At 41.9% G+C, this 27,325-nt stretch overlaps 1 protein-coding gene across 1 annotated transcript in view; it reads left to right on the forward strand.

Moving 5' to 3' along the window:
- The window catches only part of KCNH1 (potassium voltage-gated channel subfamily H member 1), an 849,123-nt gene that overhangs the window by 473,321 nt on the left and 348,477 nt on the right, over window positions 1–27,325 (forward strand). Inside the window, exon 7 of the mRNA XM_069236535.1 lies at window positions 4,929–5,358. Coding sequence (XP_069092636.1) covers window positions 4,929–5,358 — 430 coding nt within the window. The remainder of the gene's footprint in view (window positions 1–4,928; window positions 5,359–27,325) is intronic.

Below are 27,325 nucleotides of genomic sequence, written 5' to 3' on the forward strand. Positions count from 1 at the left end.
ATCTTGTAGAAGGAGGATTCCCCCAATAGGGATAGGAATGTGACCCCCTCCCCTTGGGAGGAGGCACAAAGAGGGTGTACCCACCCTCAGGGCTAGTAGCCATTGGCTACTAACCCCCTAGACCTAAAAAAGCCCTTAAATTTAGTATTTAAGGGCTCCCCTGAACCTAAGAATTTAGATTCCTGCAACTTACAAGAAGAAGAGGACTGCTGAGCTGAAAAACCCCTGCAGAAGAAGAAAGAAGACACCAACTGCTTTGGCCCCAGTCCTACCGGCCTGTCTCCTGCCTTCCAAAGAAACCTGCTCCAGCGAACGCTTTCCCAAGGACCAGCGACCCCTGAATCCTCAGAGGACTGCCCTGCTTCAAGAAAGACAAGAAACTCCCGAGGACAGCGGCACTGCTCCAAAAGAACTGCAACTTTGTTACAGAGGAGCAGATTTAAAGACCCCTGCAAATCCCGGCAAGAAGCGTGAGACTTGCAACACTGCACCCGGCGACCCCGACTCGACTGGTGGAGAACCAACACCTCAGGGAGGACCCTCCGGCGACTCCGAGACCGTGAGTAACCAAAGTTGTCCCCCCTGATCCCCCACAGCGACGCCTGCAGAGGGAATCCCGAGGCTCCCCCTGACCGCGACTGCCTGATCCTAAAGTCCCGACGGCTGGAAAAGACCCTGCACCCGCAGCCCCCAGCACCTGAAGGAACGGAACTTCAGTGCAGGAGTGACCCCCAGGAGGCCCTCTCCCTTGCCCAGGTGGTGGCTACCCCGAGGAGCCCCCCCCCTTGCTTGCCTGCACCGCTGAAGAGACCCCTTGGTCTCCCATTGAAATCTACAGAGAACCCGACGCTTGTTTGCACACTGCACCCGGCCGCCCCCGCGCTGCTGAGGGTGTACTTTCTGTGTGGACTTGTGTCCCCCCCGGTGCCCTACAAAACCCCCCTGGTCTGCCCTCCGAAGACGCGGGTACTTACCTGCTGGCAGACTGGAACCGGGGCACCCCCTTCTCTCCATTGAAGCCTATGTGTTTTGGGCACCTCTTTGACCTCTGCACCTGACCGGCCCTGAGCTGCTGGTGTGGTAACTTTGGGGTTGCTCTGAACCCCCAACGGTGGGCTACCTTGGACCCAAAACTGAGACCTGTAAGTGATTTACTTACCTGCTAAAAATAACAATACTTTACCTCCCCCAGGAACTGTGAAAATTGCACTGTGTCCACTTTTAAAACAGCTATTTGTGTTTTATGTGAAAAGTATATATGCTACTGTAATTATTCAAAGTTCCTAAAGTACTTTCCTGCAATACCTTTCAAATGAGATATTACATGTAGAATTTGAACCTGTGGTTCTTAAAATAAACTAAGAAAAGATATTTTTCTATAACAAAACCTATTGGCTGGATTTGTCTCTGAGTGTGTGTTCCTCATTTATTGCCTGTGTGTATGTACAACAAATGCTTAACACTACTCCTTTGATAAGCCTACTGCTCGACCACACTACCACAAAATAGAGCATTAGTATTATCTCTTTTTGCCACTATCTTACCTCTAAGGGGAACCCTTGGACTCTGTGCATACTATTCCTTACTTTGAAATAGTGCATACAGAGCCAACTTCCTACAGTAGGTAACTGAGAAAGACAAGAAAACCATCCAACCATGAGCAAGAGACTGACTGATAGCACATACTAAGAATATGCTAAGATATAGGCTATCGTGCTGTCCGTGACAGATAGCTAAAGCTGTCTGTAGCAAGAAAAGGGATCTCTGAAAGAGACCTCATTGAGACTAAAACTTTAACTATGGACCTATTGCTACAGCAAGACGTCTGGGTTAAACTAAGCCCTTTTATCTTCCAGTACTACCAAAGATTGATAGAATAGGACTTGAAAGAGACTTCGGTACCAAGACCTTTGTTCAACCTTTCCTATGAAAGCTTTGAAAAAGCCCCAGGCTGGCCCGTCATGAGGGGGAAAACACATGTTGGCTGTCATTCTTTGCTACAAGAAAAGCAACAAAAAAAGGACCCAACCATTGAATTTACTATTGCACTGTAATTTTTCTTTGCTGTTCATTTGATGTTATAATATCGCTTAATTTGATGGGTGCTATTCCTGTGGGAAAATGCTTACAATGTAAACATCCTCAACTTCACATTTTACCTATTCAAACCCTAACAGTGTTTATGGGGCCTAACCCACAGGGGATCTTTGCATGTCTACCTATTTATCAATTCACATTCTAGTCAATTTCCAGAGCCATTGAATCCCAAAGCCCCAACCTTACTAGGAAAAAGGGTTTCCTCTTGGAGAGGGTCCTCCCCAAATTTTTGCTTTCACCCACCCACCCTCTGAGCCCGTTTTTTTTGTCCTTTAGGACTCTGTGCACTTTACCGCTGCTCAAGTGTGTGTACTTTCTTCATTAAACATAGTGAAATTGGCATCCATCCAATTGGCAAATTTAATTTACTATAAGTTCCTAGTACAGTGGCACTACATTTACCCAGGGCATGTGACAACCTCTTTCATAATATGTGACACAACAATGACCATTTCTTGTAAAAGGTTTATCCCTTCCATTTAGCTGTGTAGGTAATTTTGTCAATGCCCAAGATAAACCAGAACCAATGGCACCAGTCATGGAATATGAGTTGAAGCCCATTTTAATAAAATGGATTGTGCGGTCGCTGAAAGCATAACATTAACAGGAACTGGTATCTTCTTTGATGTGTCTACTTATCCTCCCAGAAACCACCCCAACAAAACCCCCACTGGTTCATCGGGTATCTCAATCCCCAGAGTGTCTTTGAGTGCTTATAAGTTGTAATTATGGTCACAGCCCTTCTATCACTTTCCCGATCAAAGTGATATATTCACATATGTGCATACAAAGAGTCAGTAAGTTAATTAGCCTTTATTTGCACTTGCACAAGACACATTTGCTGAAGCAATCTTGAGGCCATTTCACCTATGCTGCCCTGGACCTTGTTTGGGCAGAACTCGCGGTTTTTCACTCTGCAGGATTCCACAGAGTACCATACATACTCCGCTAGATTCCGCAGAGTTCCGCAAAGACAAGTCATGCTGATTTTTAACACTGGTTGCTTCTTCTGCACTTTAAAATCAGCACGAACATCACCTTGTGGCATGCCAGATGGTGCTGCTTCTTTCTCATGCTCAAGTAGATTTTCTGCTTGAGCGGTAGCTTTGCCACTGTCAGCGGTCGCAACCTGCTGTGACTGTCCGTATTGAGAAATCTCCCTAGGAGGAGTGATAGCGCCTGAAAATCACGCGAGGGGATGCAAGTTTTCGCTCATCAACTTAAGATTGGCGAGCCGCGCAAAAGAAAAACTTGGACATTCGGAAGTTGGTGGGTTTTGCTGGAACACTGCGCACCAAGTGGGCAAAACTCTGTGAAGTCTGCAAGTGGAGCCTGCCATAGCCTTATGAAAAAAAGCTGGAGGAGTGCAGTCAACTATTGATGGTCAGTAGCCCTAATGATAAAGTAGTAGCTTACGGTGCAGCTGGCAAGCATAGAAAAAGACGAGAGAGATCATGGCTGCTGCACGTTACACGAAGTGCATAATGAAGTATTATGGAGCTGCTGACTCATAGTGGTTCCTCCATTTCATGGGTGAGTTATTCATTCCCCTTTTCAAAATACACACTTAAGGTGAACTACTTGCTCTGGTTGAGGGAGTGGTTCTTTTTTTAATTTAAACCTCCCCCCAACCCCTACAACCTATACTAATACTTTGTCTTATGAATGCAAAGATTGTTCGAGGGAAAGACACCTGTAGGACACTAGTCGTGTGAGTCGACGTAAATAATTTTCGAAGGCAAAGTGAAGTGGCAAATCAAGGTGTATTTCAAGTGCACCGCAGGGTGGGTAGACAAGGGGGCTACACGATGGGAAGCCAAGAGAACTTCGTAACAGACACGATCACCATCAATTATGCATGGCTGTTGTGCAGTTAAAATGGAGAAACACCAGGAAAAAGTGTTTCAGGCTGCGCGCTTTTACTCAAATTTAAATCAATTCTGCACTGGCGCAAAAATGGTGGAAAATCTGTGTTTAACATGCGTAGGGCTGGAGTTGAACTATCGAAAAGTGCGTTAAAATGTGGTTTATTATTCCACTTTCTTAACTAACTTTTTCCTCCAACCTCTCATTTATGATTTTATGAAACTCACGGGATGGCAGGGAAAGCATTACAATTCTGCCTAGGTACAAGTAACGCTTCTTGAGATGGTTGCTTTTAGAGAGGTTTATTTTTGTTTAAAGAAACCAGCTGGTGTTTTTTTAATTAAATAAATGTACGTGCATTTGAATATGCTCACAGTAGGGTGACCACCTGACAGAGGCAAATTCTAGACTGTGGTTTTATGAATTCAGGATAACAGGTAAAAATTCAGGATAAAAGGCCAAAATTCAGGACAAAAATTTTATTTGGGTCAAAAAGTCAATTTTAAAGGACTTTACGGTCTGTCTGTGTAGATTACCGACGGGTGGTCACCCTAGCTCACAGACGTTAATTTAAGGTGGGTATTTTCTGCAGATGTGATACACCTGGACCAGCAATGCATTTTTTTCTTTTCTTTTCAACTTATGTCACTGTACTCCCTACACGCGAGTAGTTAGAGCTATAATGCTTGGTTATACAGCTCTGAGGCGCCTGCAACAAATTTTTTTACAACTCCGTTTGTAGATATAGCATATACATTTCTGATTTAAAATATCTATCAGCATCTTACACATTTGCATGGATGGAATAGTATCCCAGAATGTGACTCTAAATTTTACTAAGATTAAGAATGTGAAATTTGTGTGTTGACAGCTTAGGTTTTACTACGACATTGATTATTTTGACATTTGGCAAAGAAAGAATTATGTTGTTCTGAATCCTAAACTTTCACTCCTGACTGTTCTAGGGAATCAGCAGTTTGTTCAGCTCCCTCAAAGTAGTGAGACTTCTTCGCCTGGGACGTGTTGCAAGGAAACTGGATCATTACATCGAATATGGCGCTGCGGTTCTGGTCCTGCTGGTGTGTGTGTTTGGCCTGGCAGCTCATTGGCTGGCTTGCATCTGGTACAGCATCGGAGACTATGAGGTCATCAATGAAGACACCAATACCATAAGGAATGAGAGCTGGCTCTTTCAGTTGGGGGAATCCATTGGCACTCCATATCGGTTCAATTCTTCTGGGTCAGGGAAATGGGAAGGCGGTCCGAGCAAGGATTCTGTGTACATATCCTCCTTGTACTTCACAATGACCAGTCTCACCAGCGTTGGGTTTGGCAACATCGCTCCGACGACAGATGGAGAAAAGATATTTGCTGTAGCCATGATGATGATTGGATGTAAGTAGTCTTTTCAATGTACTGATAAGGGCATTCTAATTGCAAGAAAGTGATGATCAATGGTGCATGGATACAGTAATGTTGATGCAGATATTGCAGGTGAAAAACATTCTTATTTCTTTAGAAGCTGTGATGATATCCTTACTTCTCCAATCATACTGAAAACATGAATGGTTATGTGAGCTAGCCTCATCCTTCATGATTGGTCCTGCTGTTTGTGGTTTAGACTCGGTTACAAAAGAGGCAGGTCTGAGGTTCTGGCTGAGTCATCTTAATGTACAGAAAGAGCCCTGTTTGGGAATAGGAGTCAGAAAAAAGAATGATATGTAATGGCAGTCGACGGAAAAGAATAAGAATCTCTTGGTTGAACAATATAACACCTTTAGCATTAGTATACAATATGAACTGTTATCAATTGACATACTGAAACACTTTATAGCTTTAAACAGTCAGACTTCTATAGGACACAGTTCTACACAAGTGGTGCTGCTGGCTTGGATTGAAGTCTGTTGGAAATACTGGACGGAAGGTCCAAGAACAAGAGCGACATGGAGTGCAGAATGGCTGGATTGAAATGCATTAGCAGAGCTTCATTGGAATGGAAAGAGATGAGGCTGATCAGGATTGTGAAGTATTAGCAGAGCTGACTGGGTCTTACTCCTTCGGCAGCCAGACATGATGCAGCAGGACTGATGTAGGTTGCGCGGGCTGCATCAGGGCTCTGGACTGGCATGGCAGTGAGGTGCTACAGGTCATAGATAAGTTACATTTACAGTTACGTTTATAGTTAACAATGAGTCAATAGAATAAAAGAGAATTTCCATCATTTGGTCAGATAAGGAGCAGCATCTTGTGCAAAGTAAGGACATAGTGAGGAAAGATGGCCCAGAAAGTAGTGAACTGTCTTTGCCAATCGGTTCTCTTGAAGTTCAAAAGAGTCTAAAATCAGATCCGGTCCCAATGCCCCATAACTTTGTTACAAGCACTGGGTCTTCATCCTGACATGGTGGCAACTGTAAAGGAAATGTATTGAGGTGGGGCTTGGCTGTGAAGGGAAATTGAAGCCACATAAGAGAAATAATATTGGGTGGTGTGCCACTTTTCACAATCATACACCAACTCAGAGTGATGCGAATCATGCTGCTGATCATAATACTCACAAAAGATGACACACTGTGCTGTGGTGGAAAATAGAGGGGAGCAACATTGTTTGGAACCTTAGAGAGCTTGAGTTTGTGTCACCTTCATAAGCACTGTGGAGCAGTGATCGGGAAGGCCCAGCTAAAGTTAACTGTCTGGACCATTTCTCTTACCTGCTACTTTCTCAGCAGAAGGAGGAGTCACATAATGCAGCACTGCTCTTGTCATGGTGCAGTCTCTGGTGGACGATGAGAAAGAGATGTTTGGTTAATGGGTGTGTTGTTGAGATGGACACGTTGTGGCATGGGAAAACAGAGCAGATAGAGATGCACTGGTTGGCTTTTTCCAGGACCGCTGTGCACTGGAGTGTGAGCATTCAGCCATGGCAATTCAGCTATGGCAACTGCTTACTTCAGTTCCAACGGGAATGGGTTTATCAGTCTTTAAAAGAAAAAAGGGAAGAAAGAAAACACAGAAGATTAGTGGCCATATTGGAATGGAACGTCCCCGCTTGTCATGTGGTGAAGATGAACTAGAGCTGTCACTCAGGCCTAATAAATAAAGCATAAACTTTCCCTCAAGGCAAGCAGCAAGCAAAAAGTCATAAAAATTACAAACTTGTGTAAAATAACTGTTGGCAAACACTTACGGCGTTCCAACAAAGATTATCGTGGTGTGTATCTTCTATCTGTAAGAGTTCATCCAGGGTAACCAACTTCAGAAGTGTTGCTTACTAAATTAATCTGTAACATTCCATTTAACAAAATATCAGTCTCCAGGCTTCAACACAGTGTAAGAACAATCCACCCTCAAACTCTTATTGGCTTTAATAAGTGCATTTCACAAGTAAGTCGGGCCTACCACATTTGTCATAACTTTACATAATAAAAAGATCTGACCTATGTCATCTGACCTTTCTCAATGAACCAATCAAGCCTGTAGCCTTCATCATTGGCTTATCGCTATAGCCAACTGAGTCCATATGTATTGCACTTAACGTAGCAATAATTTGGCACACAGTTGTAAATCTGAAATTATATGCAAAATAACAGTTGGAAAACAATGTATAACTGATCTGAAACAGGCTTAAGAAGGATCATCACACTGCAGATCTTGAACTCCAAGTGTTTCTTAAAGAGCTTAACCAAAACCAAATGTCTTACCCACTATGGTAGTCTGTGAGATTTCATCTTACAAAATATCTATCCAAAGTTTTTAACAAAGTTTGAAGACAATTCACCCTGAAGGGCCATTTAGCTGTCACAAAATCTAGTCAGGCTTACTAACTTTGTTGCAACTGTTCATAGTACGCCTGTGGCATTCAACATAACGTTTCTCACTGAACCAACCAGGCCTATAGCCTTTATCATTGATTTGTAACCATAACAACCCCAGGCATACAGTCCGAAGATTACAAGTATGCACAAACTGGCAGTTAGCAAAACAATATTCACACCTGCTAAAAGGCTTAACAAGGAATTTCAAAGTGCAGATCTTCTATCCACAGGTTTTGTCAGAGACTGAAAACCAACAACAAAATTAATTCCTAGTACATTAATCTGCAATTCCTGGAAACACAATATGATTTTGTAGGCTTCAACACATTTTAATAACAATGGATGCTGAAAAGCCTACAATCTTTCATGTATGCTTTTCATGATAAATAATTCAAGCCTACTGCCTTTGTCGTAACGTCTCATAATATTCAAATAAGGGCTAAACCTTGATTAATGAATATGTCACCATAACTAACTTAGTCATGTTGTGTTAATACAACACAAAAACGTGCAATACAAGCCCTCTTTTTTTTAGCGGAAACAGACCTGTCCTCTACATTCAAAATCTTTAGCCAAGGAGGGCAACTAACATTAGGATGGAGCCAAAGCACTCCTCTTAGTTTTGTTTTTTAAAGCTCGTTTTCTGTTGATTGATTGCATTAGGTCTGCCAACCACTAACAAGCCAGACCTTTAAGGCTTGCTGAAGAAGTTAGAGAGACAGCCTGGTCTCTCAGAGTCTGAGATTACTGGCAAACTCAAATTCCAATATGCTGAAGGATTACAGCACTTCTTTTGATAAAAACCAGAAATGTGTAGAAGAGAATATTTGAGGAAGGGGGATCCACTTTGCTTGAAAAGGATTTCATACATATCCAGAGATGCTTGAAGACGGATCTCTTCTGCTTGACTTCTGGGAAGAACACTTGAGAGTAAGCTCAAAAGATCCCAAAAGTGTCCTCTATTACAGTCTGTGTCGTTTAACTTTCCAAGTCAATTGACTGGATTAGTATGGAGGGCGTTTCAGTTATTGCTTGTATTTGGGCTTTATTTCATCTCGCTCACGCATAGAGTACTCACACAATCCAAAATATATACACCGACATTAACCATTGCATTGTAGGACCATGATGCTTCTAATACCTCCAGACAGCAGAGGACATAGTCACACTCTTTGTACACCAGTGCCTTAAAGGACTATGTGGAGGAAGGAATGCACCATTACAAAAACCCTAAATGTGTGTGGCATATTTTTAAGTAAATATTCAAAACTCATTTTAACAGGAATAGTTTCAGGCAAGTCTATGGGTCTACGTGCTGTTGCAGTTTCAGACCCTCCCTTTCTCTCCTTACCTGGGACATAGGCAGGGGCATAGCTCCAGGGGGTGTTTCGAGGTTATTACACCCACAAATAAATGTATTTTCTAGTAAATAGTTTGGAACAGGTGCTTTCAGTTGGGTATTGAGAGATGTCTGTCGGATTTCACCTGCGAGTTCTACATGCACAGACAGACAAAAACATAAACAAAACCACACTCTTTCTCGCCTTTCTGTTGTGAAGGTTTAAAAAAGTGTTGATTATTTTACAAAATAATGTGCTTTAAGTACCCCCTAACAATCCACACTGCTCGCCTTTTCCAATGCCCCTTGAGCGCCCTCATTTTATGCTTCTCATGTATGTATTTTGCCATTAAATGCCACAAGGTTTGTTCGGAAAATCTGCAGCTCCCCAAGTTGCGCCGCCGGACATTGGGCTGACATTGAGAATGAACACAAGAAAAGCGCGGGAGCAGCCTCGCAAACCAAAACCAATCTACAACTTTCATTGTTTTCTCTAATTCCGCATGCTATAGAAATCCCATTACAATGATACATTCCTACACATGTGGCAGATCATTCATGTTAGACAGTATTCCCAATACAACCTCTGGTGTAATTGCCATGCGGCATCACCACAATGCAAAATGTAACCGTACTAAGGGTCCCTTTAATTCTTAACAACACAGAGCTAATTTCTTACGTTGACAATTACACAAAGCAGTGATGTATGAACTCTGAAGCAGTTTTGCAGCATTCCCTGGTCGCTTCCATTAACGCATGCCATAAAATTATTCATCAGTAGCCTGTGGGATGAAAAATGTACATTGGAATCACAAGTTATTATAAAATTATTTTTAAGTTTGGCTTAGTTTAGTTTATATTTTTACATTGTATTTTTACATTAAAGCATCATTAGCACATAATCATTCTCAAATTAAAAATGACCCCCCCCCAATTTAAATGCTTCTCTCTCCTTTGCTTCATACTTTCCAAGTCGTCCAGCCAATTGTCCACACTTAATTTATTTACACGTTTTCAATGTTTGAGGATCTCCTGCCAAACTGAGGTGGCATGGTGTGGAAAATAACGATGGACTTGGATGCAGCCCAATAATTACCAGTTGCTGAGATTAATTCAAGCATTCAGTCATTACTTTTTTGTCTACTTCTCTTGCCTGGTTATAGCGGAAACTTTGTGTCATTTAAATATGGACTCCATATTTAAGTGTTGTTGCTGGGAAACCCCCATGTATTGCACGATTGAAGGAAGGAAAAATCTGCGATTCACTGATCTGCTCCACTCCAGTCTGCGAAAGGCATCTGTCCAAAAGTTGTATAACTCGTGGTAGGCTCGACAGTAAATGCTTGACACCGCCAAAGCATTGTTGAACCCGCTGTAGACCAAAACTTAACATTTGATCAGATATCCTGTTTTCTACATTTTGAGGATTTAAGAGATACAAAGATAGGGGCCATTGGTTGATTTCCAAGATAGAAAAAAAGCTATGAGTGGAATGCTTTAACTAACCTGAGCCACTGGTATTTTGGGACACAATCCAGTCTGTTGTTTTTAGTTCATCTATGTTAACACACAAAAGGACCAACCATACCCACATCAGTCTGGCACCAACCCAAAAAGGATGATCCAGCTTGAATGACAATGCCAAGTCCCCTCTGAACTGGAAGATAAGCAACTCTAGAGCAATTTCCATTTCTATTTGACAGCCAAAGGACAATCAGAAATTGAGGAAATATTACATGAAGAGTGAACTGGGCAAAAACAGGATCCTTACCACAAACAAAGTGCAGCCCCTGTCAAATGCCTATTTTTATCTTCTTACGACCTATTTTCCATCATCTGTAGATTTGTACAATAAAGTGAGTTATGAAGCTTGAGATGAAGGAGGGTCATCTAATAAGTTGACTAACCAAACTCATTGATAAAGCGCTTCATCTCCCTGCCACTCCCACAGCTGTCATGCACTCAGCAGTATGTGAAGCTCGAAGGAGAACAGAGATGTAAGCTACGAAAGAAAGATCTTTGCTGTCAATAGATTATTCACTGCAACTGAAGGAAGGAATAGCCATCATAATCAGGTACATGTAGAAAGTAAATCAACAGTCCAAGGAAATCAAAGTAACAGCAGCAAACACAACATTTGATATGTCTCCGTGAGTGAGCAAGAGTTGTTACTTCTTGGAACACAGACTCTATTGGTCTTGATGTGTTTCTTACTTCATTTTTCATTGCATATTAAGCATGAATTGAATAGCTATATTTGCCCTGTGTCCTGAAAGTCCGCATTTAGCTCACTAATAGCAAAGTCCTAGCCAATACATACATATTGGTACATATGAAAACTGGTGTAAAGTCCCTGTTTGCAAGTGCAGTGTTTGTAAGAAATGAGCAGTGTGGCACACTGTTGATTTTAGGTCTAGACTGACAGCACAACTGTCACCAGCCCTTATGTGATCAACAGGAAAATAACTTTTAAGAAACACTTCAGAAAGAGGGCCTTTGATACCTCCTTACAGAATTTTACTTGGCAGAAGTTATGTGCTTCTCCCTAAAGCGTGTTTGCAGTTGGCTCGTGAGGGATTTCCCCTCACCTAGGACAGCCTCTGTAAAGAACTGGGTTATTGATTGGAGGGGTGAAATCCCTACTCAAGCAATAACAACATTTTGCATCAGGGTGAACCACAAAAGTTGCTAAATTAACCTGTGCTTAACCCTCTGGTTGCTTGGCTCAAAAGCAGCCAGGCTTAACTTAGAGGCAATCTGTACACTATTTATGCAGTACACTAACAATAATAATGTGAAAAAACAACACTAGAAAGATCTCACACCAATTTAGAAAAATAGAGAAAAACGTGATAAATAAAATGGCTTCAAAATAAATTACATCTAATCAGTAGAACTGGAGTTAGGAATTTTTAAGTGGTTCACTTCTGTTTTAATTTTACAGTGGTGCATTGGTTTAATTATTTTTCATGTCCATTTAAGTTTGTCCTCAACACTGAGTCCTGATGATGGTCTCATGGACCAGTTGGCCACTCTGAGACCAAAACGTCAACCATTACTCCTCTTTAACTACCTTGATGGCATCATATTGCTTTTGTGTCCTTGACATTTTGGAGATAAATATTTCACATTTAATCTTTTAAAATTCATATCTTGACTTCTACTGAATGGATTTTTGTTGTTTTGTTCTCATTTTTAGTACCTATTTTTCTAATGTCCCGTGGAGTCTTGTAGTGTCTTTTACTGTGGTACACATTGCCTTTAAGCCTGACTGCTCTGTGACAAGGTACCAGAGAGTGAGCACAGGTTAATTTGGGGAGTGTAACTGACTTACCCTAACTAGGATTGTGGTCCCTACTTGGACAAAGTGTATACCTCAGCCAACTAGAGACCCAATTTCCAACACCTTTCATCAAGCACATAGAGGTAGTTTGCTGACACAGTCAACAGGCCTATAGAGATGTCCCTTTCTCTACTCTGGGGAAACCCTAAGGGTTGTTAAAAGAACCCTCACCCACCAATATTAGTTGGTGGCGTGCTTAATCATAGGGTTCCCACCCGAGACACCTTATGCCTCTGGATGTGCTACAACCCTGAGTTACAGCGGGAGGGGTAGTGTTTTGAAAGTGCAAAAAAGTGTTTTTAAAATTGCCTCAGGTTTGCCGACCTCTTGAGGTAAATTTTTACAGGAGTAACTGTAGTTGTGAGACATTAGTGGTCTTTTGCATTCTAGATTATTGTCTACAGGTTTTAGCCATTTCTGCTACGCGTGCCCTGGGTCAATGTGGCTTTCGTCAGCCCAGTGATGCATGTGCCCTAAGACGTGCGGAGTTTTTTTAACCAATCGTATCTTACTGTTTGCTCTGTGTCACTTATTTTGTTGTGTGGGATTTCCTTACAGCATGGTAGCTCAGAGGGAGTAGAACCTGTAGTCACACATTCATCAAGATTTCTCACTCCCCCATGTACCTTTTTGGTTCCTCAGGAGACCACACAACAAAATAACCACAAGGAGTGACACTGAGTATATTGTAAGTTACAATTAGCCCTCAGTGTCTTTTGTGTAACCAGCCTCCTGCATCACCCTTCCTTCCTTCGGTGCAGCGAAGCTCTGTGCCCTCAGCATCTCCTGTCCTTCCAGTGTGCCCCAAAGATGTATGTATATGGTATGGTATAGTGCAACCTAACCAAAGGCAGCACATAGACACGTTGGTATCACCCACAGGCATCTCCCACCCCTCCACTTAACACCCAGTCATCAGTCTCCCCAGAGGCACCTGAAGCTGTTGTGTGAATTGAGCCCTTGGTCTCTGCAGTAACATCTATCCCTGCTTCCCCTTGTCTCTTTAGTGTGCTTCCAGCCTTTTGGCCACAACATCTCCCTCTCTATTCTTTTTTTTTTAATTTGTTTATTGAGAAGTACATGTCAATAAATAAACATTGTGTTAAGAAGAGAAACAATAAATCAAATTATGTCCACATATGAAAAATATTATGAAAAAAACACAAAAATCAACAAATGCAATATGAGATTATGCAGAAGGCATCCATCTGTGCATTAACTTTTAGAAGTAGACCTACAAAAGTAAATCTGGAAAGAAATAATTATGCAATATGTAGTACACCATATATTATAGGTTGTTAGAAGATAGTCAAGATAGTAATATCATACAACTCCACATAGATAGCATTTCAAATGGAGATATCCCTGCCAATTCAACAGTGTTGAATTGGTGAGCAGTAAGTCCTACTTAAAATAACAGTGTTAATGGGTGAAGTGTCAATTGTCTTAATAATAACAGCATGACTCAAAACAATAATAAAAATGTCTTAATAAGGATAGGAGACAAACAAGGAGAAAACATTTAAGTATTAAAAGAATATGTATTAGCTAGAAAGGGTACCCAAATTTGGATGAAAATCCCAACATTATCTTGAAATCTGTAAATCAGCTTTTCATATGATGCCATGTTATACATTTTAATAAGCCATTCATCATGTGTAGGACGTTGTGGTGTTCTCCAATGTCGTATTATACACATTTTTGCTACAGTGAGTGCAATAGCCATCAATCGTCTTATATGGGCTGTTAGATGTGGGAGATCAGTAACATCATGTAATATAACTAATTTTTCTGTTAAAGGAATGGGCACATGTATAGCTCTGTGTAGAGAGGAAGTTATGGAAGACCAGTATTCCGTCAAAACTGGACATCAAAATAAAATGTGTAGGATATCACACTCCTCATGAGGGCACCCCCAACAGGTAGAATGGTGTAGTAAACCTGCTGCCTTGAGTTTTTGTGGTGACTAGTACCAATTATGAAGAATTTTGAAAAGAGTACATTTCATTCTTGCCTCTCTGATTCCTTTATCCATGTTCATAACAACATCCGTCCAGACCTTATTGGACTACGTTACATTAAGTAACCCTTGCCATATGACGTGGAGTTGTGCTAATAATGATGAGTGTAGTTTATGCACAATGAGATTATAAAATCCAGAGACCGCTCCTTTCAATTTCCCCCAAGCTTTTAAGTATTGTAAGACTGTGGAATCCTCAGGTATCCACAGAAATGGTCCTAGTCTACTAAGTAGAGCTTGTTTCAATTGTAAGTATTTCCCCTTTTGAGAGCTAGGGAGTTGAAATTCTATCTGAAGCATTGTAAAGGTTTTAAGCTCGCCTTCTAAAGTGAATAAATGATCCAGCATTAGAATACCTGCTGTCTCCCATGTATCCCAGGAAATTGTTTGTTTCTCTATTCTAATATCAGCGTTATGGCACATGGGAACCTTATTAAGTAACCTTGGATTACTCTTAAAGAGTTTGTGGGCATGTATCCAAATTTTAAGCATAGACTGAATAATAGGGTTAGAAGTTTGTAAAGCAGGCAGTTTATGAGTGTAAAACATTTGCAAACCTGAAGATGCCTGTAAAGATTGCCTTTCAATAAGAACCCATAGTGGGGTGTCATCCTGTCTTGTCCAAAGATAAACCAATTGAGATAAATGGAGGGCTGCATAGTAATGTTCAATGCATGGTAAATTAAGGCCACCAGATTGCCTGTGAGCAATCAGTATGGAGATTTTGAGTCTAGGTCTTAGAGATCCCCAAATAAAGGTTTTAATACCTTTGTCAATGTCTTGCAATATTGATATTTTAACTGTCAAAGGTAACATAACTAAAATATAAGTGAAACAAGGCACAATAATCACTTTCACTGCCTGGACTCTACCCCAAAAGGACAGGTTAAGATGGGACCATTTTTCATATTCTGACTTCGTTTTAGCAATGAGTGGATCTAAGTAATCTTGAATCATATGTTCTAAACCTGTGTTGATATAATTACCTCAATACTTCAGGCAATCCGCTTTCCATTGAAAATTGTAGCCTAAGATAGCTGCTTTTGTTGTACCCCGGGACAATGGGAGAGCTTCACTCTTATTCCAATTGACTTTGTATCCAGAAATGTTTGAGAAGCGAGAAATAGTAGACATGAGTGCCGAGAGTGAAGTAGGTAGATCAGTAAGTGTGAGTAATATGTCAGCTGCGTATAGAAGTAGTTTTGAGATGCCTGCTGGTGTGGAAATGCCTACTACAGTATTTGTGAACAGTGTCTTATTGCTGCAGCCAGTGGTTCAAGTGGAAGAAGAAATAAGAGGGGCAATAAAGGACAACCCTTGCGGGTACCTCTTTGCACTAAAAAGGTTTTTGAAAGGAAACCCCCACAATTCACTTGTGCAAATGGTGTCTCGTATAACCATTTAACCTTAGAGATAAAATCATTACCTAATCCCATACAGCTCCAATCAATGCGGTCAAAGGCCTTCTCGGCATCTAAGGATAATGCTACTCTGTCTTCTCCAGCATCCTTGGAAAACCAAAGCATGTGAGCCAAAGTGTGGAGATGGCTCCAAGAGTTCCTGTCTAGCATGAATCCAACTTGAGAGTTATGTATGAGTTTAGAGATAACCTCATAAAGGGTATGTATTGCTTCTGGTTTTACCCAACAGTAAAATTCCCCAGGAAAACCATCTTCTCCCGGTGCTTTATTGTATGGGAGACTGGAGATTGCTTGCGCAATTTCATCCTTTGTTATTTCGCCCGCCAGTATGAGCCGGTCCTGTTCATTTATACAGGGAGTGTTATTTTTTATCAAAGAATTCCTGTTCTTTGAGAAGGTCATCATCAACCTCTGAACTATATAACTTGGTATAATAATCTGCAAAAATATTAGCTATTGCTTTAGTCTCATTTATCAGTTTACCCTCAGGGTTATATATAGCTGGAATAGCTGTCATAGCTTCTCGCTGTTTTAATCGTGCCGCTAGTAAACGGCCTGCTTTTTCTCCTTGTTCGTAATTGCGAGCCTTAAGCCTATATAGCATATATTCTGCTTTGGAAGTATATAGTATATTAAGTTCCATCTTAGCTTTTTCCAATCTGCATCTGGAAGTTTCAGTTGTATTACTAAAATGGGTATGTGTCAGTGTTTTGATATCATTTTCCAAAATAGCCTGTTGTTCTATTCTGTGTTTATTTGTTATGGCAGAATCCCTCATACTTTGCCCACTAATAGTGTCTTTTGCGGCTGCCCATAAGATTTGTGGAGAAAGAACTGAGCCTTTGTTATCTTTCATATAAGTGGTCAAATGTGATTGTAATTGTGACTTTTCTGCCGGTAGTTTGTAGCGAGATATGTTTAATCGCCATGGTTTCCTACAAGGGCGTTTCAGACCCCAATTAAGCTGGAGACTCATAGGAGCGTGATCTGACAGTGCAATTTCTAAAATATCACAATCTAGTACTTGTGGTGTAATAGAATGTGAATAAGGAAGTAATCTATTCTAGAATGGGAATCATGGACTGTCGAGTGAAATGTAAACTCCTTATCTGATGGATGTATTAAACGCCAGATATCAATCAAACCATGATATTCTCTGATGTCTCCCACTATGGTTCTATCTCTACCATGAGTTGTGTCCAGGGGACCTGTTCTGTCCAAGATCACATCTGGCGCAAGATTCTAATCGCCTCCCAAAACTATTCTGGAAATAGAATTTCTGTTAGAATTCTATTTAGAGGAAGGAAAAAGGGGGCTTTAGTCCTAACAGGGGCATAAACGGAACCCACTCCTAATATATTATTACCAACTTTAAGCTTGGCTAAAACAAATCTACTATCCTCATCTGACCATGACTGTAGTATCTGGCATTGCAGTGTTTTCCGTATTAGAATGGCTCCACCACTTTTCCTAGTAGTAGTGTAGGATGTAGCATCTCCTGATATGTAAGAAGGGGATTTGCAGCTGTAAAGAATCTGGCCTACCCAATCTCGTTTTAATTTTTCTGATTCTATATCAGATGGATGAGTCTCCTGGATGAGAGCAATGTCAGTATGTTTGGAGGCTAAATAGGAAATAATTTTCTTCCTTTTAATGTAATTAGTAAAACCATTGACATTGAGAGAGACAGTTTGCATAGGACTTGTTGTCATGATGCTGACTGCAAATGTTAGAGTATATTTGTACTGTGTGAAACTGGGTCAAAATGCTAAAAATGGTAAAAGGAAGTAAATAGAACCTACTAGAGGTAAAAAAAAACTATCTGGAGGGAAAAAAAACTATCTGGAGTATAGTAAACCTGAAACCAATATGTGGAACTATAATCATAAAATATTGTTAACACTAACCTCTAAATGGTGTAAGTACAGCGTTCTAAGTGCTAGAATGTAAAAGAACACTGCAGATCAAAGAATATGTATCTTTTGTCAGTGGGTCTAAACCTCAATTCAAAACCCAGACTCTGCAGGGGAGGAAAGGAAAACCACTTATGGTAAATAGATTATAAGAAAAACCACTCCATGGAGTTATAAAGTCTATCCAAGAGAAAATCTGCATATACAAATACAGTAGGAAATGTACGTGGTTATTGAGCAACAATATATGAGGAAAGGAAATGAATCATATCCATCAGAATGAATAACTGCAGTAAAACAGTAATAACACTATATTAATACATAGCATGTATAAATATACTCATCTAGCTGGAAGAAGTGATAGTGGAAGGTTGAGCATCACTTATTTTATTAAAAGATGTGGATGACTTTAGAGGTGATCTCGATTTGTCTCTCGGATTTTCCTATGTGAGTACCTCTACGCAGTGGACTGCTTTATCTGTGTCAAATTGTTTCTTAAAGGTACGGACATGTAATCTACCGGTACGATGGCTTTGTGGATCATTCTGTAATTGAAGCAGACTATTCATAGATGTTTTGTTCAGGGGTGGTGGTGTTGAGTCCATATGTTGGTCATCCAAACTGTCCAGGAAGCATACCAGATTCTCAGCCCCTGTGCAATCCCTTGATTTCCCATCCGTTGTGATCCACATTGTGGCAGGTTCTATAAGACCATATTTGATATCCCATTTGCCTAAGTTTCAGGAATGCTTTTCGTTTGGCACTGGTTTCAGTGGAGAAGTCTGCAGCAATAAATACTTTATGGCCTTTCAAGTCATACAGACCATGTTTACGAGCAGCTGTTAATATTTGGCAGACCTGTTCATGACGTAAGAGGCATGCTATAATCGGTCTAGGTCTAGATTCAAGAGTTGAAGTTAAAGTTCTTGATCAAATTCTGTGAGCTCTCTGCAACTCGAGGGGATGCTCAAAAGATATGTTCAGTAGCCGCGGTATTAACGTTAGTAGCAAGTTCTTCACATCATTATTGGCTTACATTTTTTCTCGAATTCCATAAAAAACGATGTTATTTCTACGGGCTCTGTCTTCCAAATCTATAACATTTTGTTTTAGGTGCCAGATATCTGGGGCCCAATACTCCACATTATCAATCAATCAATCAAATAATTTCTTAAGTGCACTACTCGACCGTTAGGGTCTCAAGGCACTGTGGGGGGGAAGGGTTGCCGGTTACTGCTCAAAAAGCCATGTATTAAGGTGCTTTCTGAAGGTTAGGAGGTCCTGGGTCTTGTGTAGGTTGGTGGGGAGGGAGTTTCACGTCTTGGCGGTGAGGTGAGAGAAACGATCTGCTGCCAGAGGTGGTGCGTTGGATGCGGGGTACTGTAGCGAGGGCGAGGTTGGCGGAGCAGAGCTGTCGAGTTGGTATATAGAAGTTTACTCGTTCATTGAGGTGGACCGGACCAGTGTCATGGAGGGCTTTGTGAGCATGGACGAGGACTTTGAAAATTATCCTTTTGTTGATGGGCAGCCAGTGTAGGGATCTGAGGTGGGTGGATATGTGTTCGTGGCGAGGGAGGTTGAGGATGAGACGTGCGGCTGCGTTCTGAATTCACTGGAGTTTTCTTTGAAGCTTGGCTATGGTCCCTCCGTAGAGGGCGTTGCCGTAGTCCAGTCTGGTGCTGATGAGGGCGTGGGTGACTGTTCTTCTTGTTTCTAAAGGAATCCATTTGAAAGTCTTGTGTAGCATGTGAAGGGTGTTGAAGCAGGAGGATATGGCATTGATTTGCTGGGTCATGGAGAGAGATCAGTCTAGAACGATGCCAAGGTTGCGTGCATGGGTGGTGGGAGTTGGGGGTGGTCCGAGGGTGGTGGGCCACCAGGAGTCATTCCATGCCATCTTGTTGGGGCCGAAGATGATGATTTCAGTTTTGTTTGAGTTTAGTTTGAGGTGGCTTGCTGTCATCCATTTGGCGATGTCAAGGAGTCCGGCGTGCAGGTTTATCTTGGCAGTGGCTGGGTTCCTGGTGAGAGAGATGATGAGCTGGGTGTCATCTGCGTATGAGATGATGCTGTTTCCGTGGGGGCGGAGGATGTTGGCGAGAGGGGCCATGTAGATGTTGAAGAGGGTGCGGCTGAGGGAGGATCCTTGGGGGACCCCGCAGATGATCTTTGTGGCTGGAGACCGGAAAGGAGGGAGGTGAACTCTTTGGGTTCTTTCGGCGAGGAAGGAGGTGAGACAGTCCAGGGCTTTGTGTCAGATTCCGGCGTCAAAAAGCCGTGCGCGGAGGGTTTGGTGGCATACAGTGCTGAATGCTGCAGAGAGGTCTAGGAGGATGAGGGCGACGGTCTCGACCTTGTCCACTCTGGTCCTGATGTCATCTGTGCAGGCCATGAGGGCAGTCTCTGTGCTGTGGTTCTTGCAGAATCCAGACTGGGAGGCGTTGAGTATGTTGTTTTCTTCTAAGAAGTGAGACATTTGAGCGTTAACTATCTTCTCAGCGACCTTTGCAGGGAAGGGGAGAAGAGAAATGGGATGGTAGTTCTTGAGGTCTTCCGGGTCTCCTTTAGATTTTTTGAGAAGAGCGTTGACTTCGGCGTGCTTCCAAATGTCTGGGAAGGTTGCGGTGTCGAAGGAACTGTTGATGACGTCGCGGAGCTGGGGAGGGATGATTTGGCTGGCCTTGTTGAAAATGTAGTGGGGGCAAGGGTCTGTTGGGGAGCCTGAGTGGATGGAGTTCATGGTTTTGCCGATTTCTTCATCGTTGGTGGGGGTCCAGGTGTGTAGTTGGTTGGTGCGAGAGGGTGTTGTGTTGTTGGTTGTGTCGGTGGAGGTGATTGTGGGTGCTGATGCTGTGAAGCTGTTGTGTATGTCCGCGATTTTGCAGTGAAAGTAGTTGGAGAGGGAGTTGCAGAGGTTTTGGGAGTGTGGAGGGTCGATGATGCTGGACTTGGGTTTGGTGAGTTCTTTGATGATGGCAAAGAGTTCCTTGTTGTTGTGTGTGTTGTTGTCTATGTGTTCTTTGTAGATCTTTGTAGAATTTCTCTTCCAAAAAAGTGGTTCTTTTATCAAAAATTTCCACTTTGGTATGGAAAGAGTTTAGATCCATCCATATTGTCTTAATTTCTGTTGCGAGATCCGCAATTTTGACATCCATAGATCCCAATCTTTGCCCCACTGCAGAGATCTCTTTTAAAATAAGGTCTATAAAAGCAATGTCTTGTGGGACAATAGAAGTGCCTGGAGGTACAGTGTTCCCTACTATTTGTGTAAACAAAGGCTTTCTATTAGATTTGCCACTGGCCATACTGCTATACTTTAATGTTAGAGAAGACAATAAATAAGTACAGATTAGTAATCAAATATGGTATCCAATCGACTCACAAAGTAGGTAGATATTAATACTGTAATGGTGACAGACATCTGGTATTTTAAAATTATGGCTATATGTTTTCAAGCGGGCGTCGCTGAGAAACAGTGCATCAGAAATGATGTACAGTTTTCGCCTGCCTACCCTAATTCACTTTACCCCCTCTGCTGATAGGAATTCCAGCGTTTACTTAATTTCGTAGTAGAGTCTGAATTGTCAAATTTAGGGAAATCCCTCAGAAGTGAAAGTTCATATGCTTCTCATACAGCAGCCTTTCGACATTCAAGGAAAGGAATTTCACATATCTCTTCAGAAACTGTGTTTCCTTATAGAATGACTAATTTTCACAAACTCTCTCAGTTGTAGGAACAGTGTACAACACTCACTTGCCAAACTGTATTTACGCCACACACCTGTAGACAAGAAATTCCTGTGCTTACATAATCAGGTAATGGAATCTGAACAGTTAAGTGAAGATAAATACCTCCGAGTTGAGAGTTCCCCTACGCTTCTCTTACAATAGGCTTTTCACTTATCTCATCAGCAGCTGGCTGTGTTTCCTGACAGTCTTTGCCACAGACTTCTAGAATTAAAAAAAATAATGACTGAATGCTTTCCGACAGGTGTCCCTAAAAACCAGTGTATCAGAAATAGCTCACATCTTTTGCCTGCCTATCCAAATTCGCTTTACACCCTCTGCTGATAGGAATTCCAGGATTTACTTAATTGCGTAGCAGACTCTAAACTGTCAAATGAAGAGAAATACCAGAGAAGTGAAAGTTCATATGTTTCCCCTAAAGCAGCCTTTCAACTTTCAAGAAAGGGAATTCCACTTATCTGTTAAGAAACTGGCTGTTTTTCCTTTTCACAGACACTCTCAGCTGCAGAAATGGTGTACAACACTCACTTCCTGAACTGCATTTGCTCCACACACTCTGCTGACAAGAAATTCCTGTGCTCACATATTCACATAATGGAGTCTGAACAGTTAAATTAAGAGAAAATACCTCAGAGTTGAAAGTTGTCAGAGGCTTCCCTGTACTGTGTGGAGTGTTCAACCAAAGGTGAACAGTAATTTAATTCCCCTGGAACAGCCTCCCAGTTTAAACAGGAAGGAAGCCTCTTATCTCTTCAGCAGCTGACTCTGTTTCCTGACAGAAAGTAATGTTCTTTAGTCTGCTGAGGGGCTGTGTTCAGGTGATTTGTAGCTGGGCTTTAGGGCTTCAATTAAGAACTCCTTTTAACTGTCATCTCTCACTTTGGAAATAACTTCAGAGTTATGTCATTGTTATCACATGTATATTTCCTTTCATTCTGGCTCCAAGGAGGCTTTTTGACAGCTGTTTGTGTAATCCTTCTCCCCTTGAATCTCTGAGCTCTACGTTGAGGTGGCCATTTCAGACAGCAGCCAGACTCCGCCCTCCTGCTACCTCCCTCTCTATTCTTCCTTCACCTGCAGTGGGCCCCAAGCCCTCAGTGTCCCCAGTTGCACCTGCTCCTTCGTGTCCCTGCTCCTCTAAGGTTCCCAGTGTCACCTGTATCTTCAGTATGTTCTAAGCCCTCAGTGTCCTGTTTGTCACCTGCCTCTCGTGTCTTCCTGTCCCTCCAGTGTGCTCAGAACCCCTAGGATCCCCTGCCTCCTGTTCTGAGCTGTCAGTGCCCTTAGCATCTCCCTCCCTCTCAGAGTCTCCTTCACCCTTTCAGTATGTCTCAAGTTCTCACTGTCTTTATCATCTCCACACTTTCCACTGCCTCCTGTCTTTTGCCCCTCTGCTCTGTCCAGACGCATTTAGAACGTAAATGTCTGGCACTGCAGCTACTATATGTAGAAGACCTTGCTCAAGCGCACGAAAAACTACACATACCCTGGAGTTGGGAGGGGTCCAACAGCAGACCACTAGGCACCAAAGAGAGATCCTTCTCTATCAGCGACTGACCCAGCCATGTTCATCCATAGTCCCGTGCCTCCACTGGAAGCAGTTCTGGCAGCCTGTGAACCATCTGGCAAGTGCCATGGGCTGAACTAATCAGACCTTTTGTAGGAGCAAATGCAGGGTTCTCGCTCCACCCAACATGTGTAGATTCATTCTTCATTCTTATATTTTGTTTTTACAAGGTTCCGTTGTTATCTGCTGGTGTCACTGTACAATTAATGAAAGGCTCCAACTCCAAGTGTACTTTTCATATGACGCTGTCAGTTCTCTAGGTACTGCTATGTTGGCTGCTAGTAAGTCACTCTGATGCTCAGCATTAAATGATGCACATACATCACTGAACAGCACGATGTAGGGGCTTCATGATGTGGATTGTAAAAGGTCTGGGTCTAAAAGTACTTACTGTGCAAGCAGAGTTTTTTTCTCAAGTTGTGCAGTTTGCCGGAGACCTTCGCATTGTGCTTAACTAACATTACAGACAGTATAAATAGATCGCATTCGCTGTGACTTTGTGTTCCATTTGACTCCGCAGACACTGCAAGCTGCACACGTTTAGATCACCTAGAATATGCTGTTCCCTCCTGTCTGCTTCCAGAGAGGCAGAGCTGCCAAGTACCATGTATCAGGGGTTAGACTAATGCATTTTAGTGTGGTGTTCTGCATCCCTGAACAAAGTCACGCTTTATTAGTGCCTTGAAACCACCTGCCCTCTGTGTGGCACAAGCCGGTAGAGTGACTGATGAGAGGAGCTGCATTAAAAGCAGCAGGGCGAGTGCTGTAACTCAGACAAGACCCACAATTATGCGCAGCTGACTGCACGGATTCAAGCTGAGACCGGCCCTGGCCTCAGAGGCCATACCATGTCACATGGCCTGCTTGTCACAACGCTAGATCATCCTATCTGGAGTGAATCATTACTCTGGCAGTGCCCTCATTTGAATCCATGGAGCAACACTTTGCCTATTGTTAATTTTCTGGCAACTGTTGCTGACCCTCCACTCCCCACCCATGTAGTATCATTTGATCGTAATACTGGCGGCCATTCATGGATAAAAGTTTGTTCCTTCATCTTGTGTGGCACCCGCTGCCAGAGTAGACCGGAACGTGTGGTCCTGTACGCTGTGTCCCCCTCGTGGCAGTGCAAGAGCCGTAGTCAGTTGCCTGCCGGCTGTTCTTCAACTGCAGCTGGCTTCTCAGCCTTGACGCAGGACAGGATGGCAAGCAATCCCAGGCCTCAGCTCTCTGAACTGAGAGTCATCTAAGACCTGTGGCTAAACCACAGATCCTCGCGTGCATGGCCTGCGCCAATTACTTCTCGATTTTTTCCTTTCTAGAAGTCAGTCAAGCAAGTCTTTAGACTCACAATCTTAACTGGAAAACATGGTCATCTACAAAGAAACACAAAGCGTAACCCTCAGATGCGGAAATTAACAAAATTGTTTATTGGAAGATGTTAGTTCTTCTAGCTGATAACGCAAAACGAGGCCACAATAGAGAACAGAAGCTTCAAGTCCAGCTACACAAGTGAACATCTGCCCTGCAGTGAAAGAGGACAATTAGAGTTTGTAGCCCGAAAGTTTCTGCTTGCTGATTACTGCCACAAAACACTTGTAAACTCGCCCCTAGCACAGTTAACACGGTTTGATTGTTCAGGCGCATCACAGAAACCATTTACTGATATAATAATAAGACATTAGCTCCCGCTGCTGTTTCTTAGAACACAGCTTTCAGGTTTCCCAAGCACATAGTTTAAATAAACAAAGGTACTACCCACAGATGACGTGTTTATTGTGGCACCACAATTGTTTCTATGGCCATGTGTAAGCATTGCAGCTGTTTTAAGGTAGTTTCTTGATAACTACATACAACAAAGGGGTAATTTCTGCCATTTACTAGATTACTAATTTCTGCATTATTGCTGAATTGTTAAACTCATGACAGTGTCAGGGTGGCACACATACAGAACTGAAATGTCACACATGAGCACAATTAAGCCATGTAAATGTTACACATATCCAAACGGAGACCTTGGCAGCTATGGCTAAGACCTGGTTCTTGCCAGCTCTGCTGTATGGCATGCTGTATATTCCTGAACACAAAACGTTTTTATTATAACTGTGTAGAAGATGAGGTTTCAACACATTCTGATGTTGAGCTTTCTATTTCTAATAGTGTCAATAGCGAAACCTGTGCGTAATGGAAAGCTCTGGATATAGAGAATGGATTGTTTTGTTACGTCACACATTAGCCAAGCCAACGTGAAACTCACTTATTCACATATCATTTAGAAGCTTCTTCCTGAATCATGTTCTTTCAGTATAAAACTTTACTTGTTTTCATTGGAAGATTTTTTCTCTGTGAGCTGAAACTGGTTTCGTAAAACGTAGGCTAGACACGTTTCTGATGTGTGCGTGTTATGGCTGTCACGGAGTAGCAATGAATTGAGTCCAATTTACAGCCATGCCACCTTTCCTAGGTTCACATGCTTAGCGGCTCCAATTTGGGTTTTTCTTTTAATTCTGTGATCTTGGGGGTTTTATTACCCTATTTAAAGCCAAGACTACAAGTCCTAGAACACAAACTTGAAATCTGAATTGAAACTGCGACTTATGTATGGACATCCGGGAACTTGGTAGCTGCGCACTGGGTCTCCTATTTATATAATTTAAGGGGAGATTGCATTTCATATTAGGAGGTGATGTGAAATCTTTGTTAATTCTTTTGTGACCTATGCATGGGTTTATTGAAAAATACAACTAAAGCCGACACAAACTCTGCTGTCTTGTGATTACTCCCAAAACAGGATTTTTTCATGGCGATTTTCAAGTGATGCATATATCTCTATTTTAACACCTTTTTAGCTCTCCCCTGCAGACAGTTTTTGCTGTCTAGTGAGAGCTCAAGTCATCACATATCACACACTACACAATATAAAACATACCTCACAACATATACATATGGAAAACTGACTTTTGGACAGACCCATCAGCCATTGGCTACTATTGATCAGATGACCTTCAGCATCCGCTTTAGGGGTTGTCTATCAGCATTGGTATTGTTAGCCTGCCTGGTCCTTAGTGAGTAAACTTACAAGGGGACGCGTATAGGTCCATGAACCTTTTGGATCGCTTGGAATGTCCTAGCTAGGCTAATGGTAGTCACACTAATAATTAATATGCAATTCAATAAACATTTGTCATCAACATTAATGAATCAGTAACAATAACACCCCATGACCCTCTGGTCATGAATAACCACAACTCACTTATATGTTTAGTAGTTTTATTCCCTATTACATACAATACTAATTCATGAAAATTAATTCAACTTTATGCACGTCAGCAATCGGTATTAATTCATTAGAAGGCGCCAAAAACATAGCCTAATCAAAACTTGCATCAGAGTACATTCTAAAGCAGTAGCATAGGTCAATAATTGAATCAGGAATGAATAAGTCAACATGAGTAGCAGAGTTCAGCAAATCAGTTTGTCGATCATTTGTCTCTGTGTTGTCAATGTCACAAGGTAGGAACTTCACCTAACCCAGATTAGACTCAGCATGAGGGACTTCATGCGAAAACAGTTTAGAACATGAATTTGGAAAAACATCTAGCTAAGAGAAAACTATTTAAACAGCGCAGTTGGTACCTAGAAAAAAAAGGCACAAAAGTTAATTCAATAAAATTGTCATATCTACCTATCCTTGGTATGGGTCAGCAACAAGTCAGTCTTCGTCCCCAGGTCATCAATTGATCAGCATCACATCAGGCTCTCAAGGGCTTGAGCCCAATAACAGAATCTCAAATCTCGTAGTCTCTCTCGGGACATCTGCACCTAACATCTCTCTTTCTGAAGTTTTCCCTCTTTGTCATGGCATTATATTAATGTCACCCAGACTATCCCCCAATTCCTAATTGGTCAATTAATCACCAGTTATGACTCTGTCCAATTGCATATTTACTCCAAATCTATAAATTTTAATATTGTACAGTTCTCAGATTGTTGATTGGTCCACCTTGCGACGTCCTCATCATCCGGCTTGTCAGGTATCAAAAATGTTGCATCTTCTACTCCAGTCAGTGTCTCTATTGTTCGAGTCCTGGGAAAGTACGCTTTGACTGCTTTACACAGTAGTTGATACATTCTGGTTTCCATCATCTCCTGTCTGTCGGTTCATGCAGAGGTTTCAGTTAATTTTTTTTTTTAAACAAT

This window comes from Pleurodeles waltl, chromosome 5 (assembly GCF_031143425.1).
Source record: "Pleurodeles waltl isolate 20211129_DDA chromosome 5, aPleWal1.hap1.20221129, whole genome shotgun sequence".
In the NCBI taxonomy this organism is placed as follows: Eukaryota; Metazoa; Chordata; class Amphibia; order Caudata; family Salamandridae; genus Pleurodeles; species Pleurodeles waltl.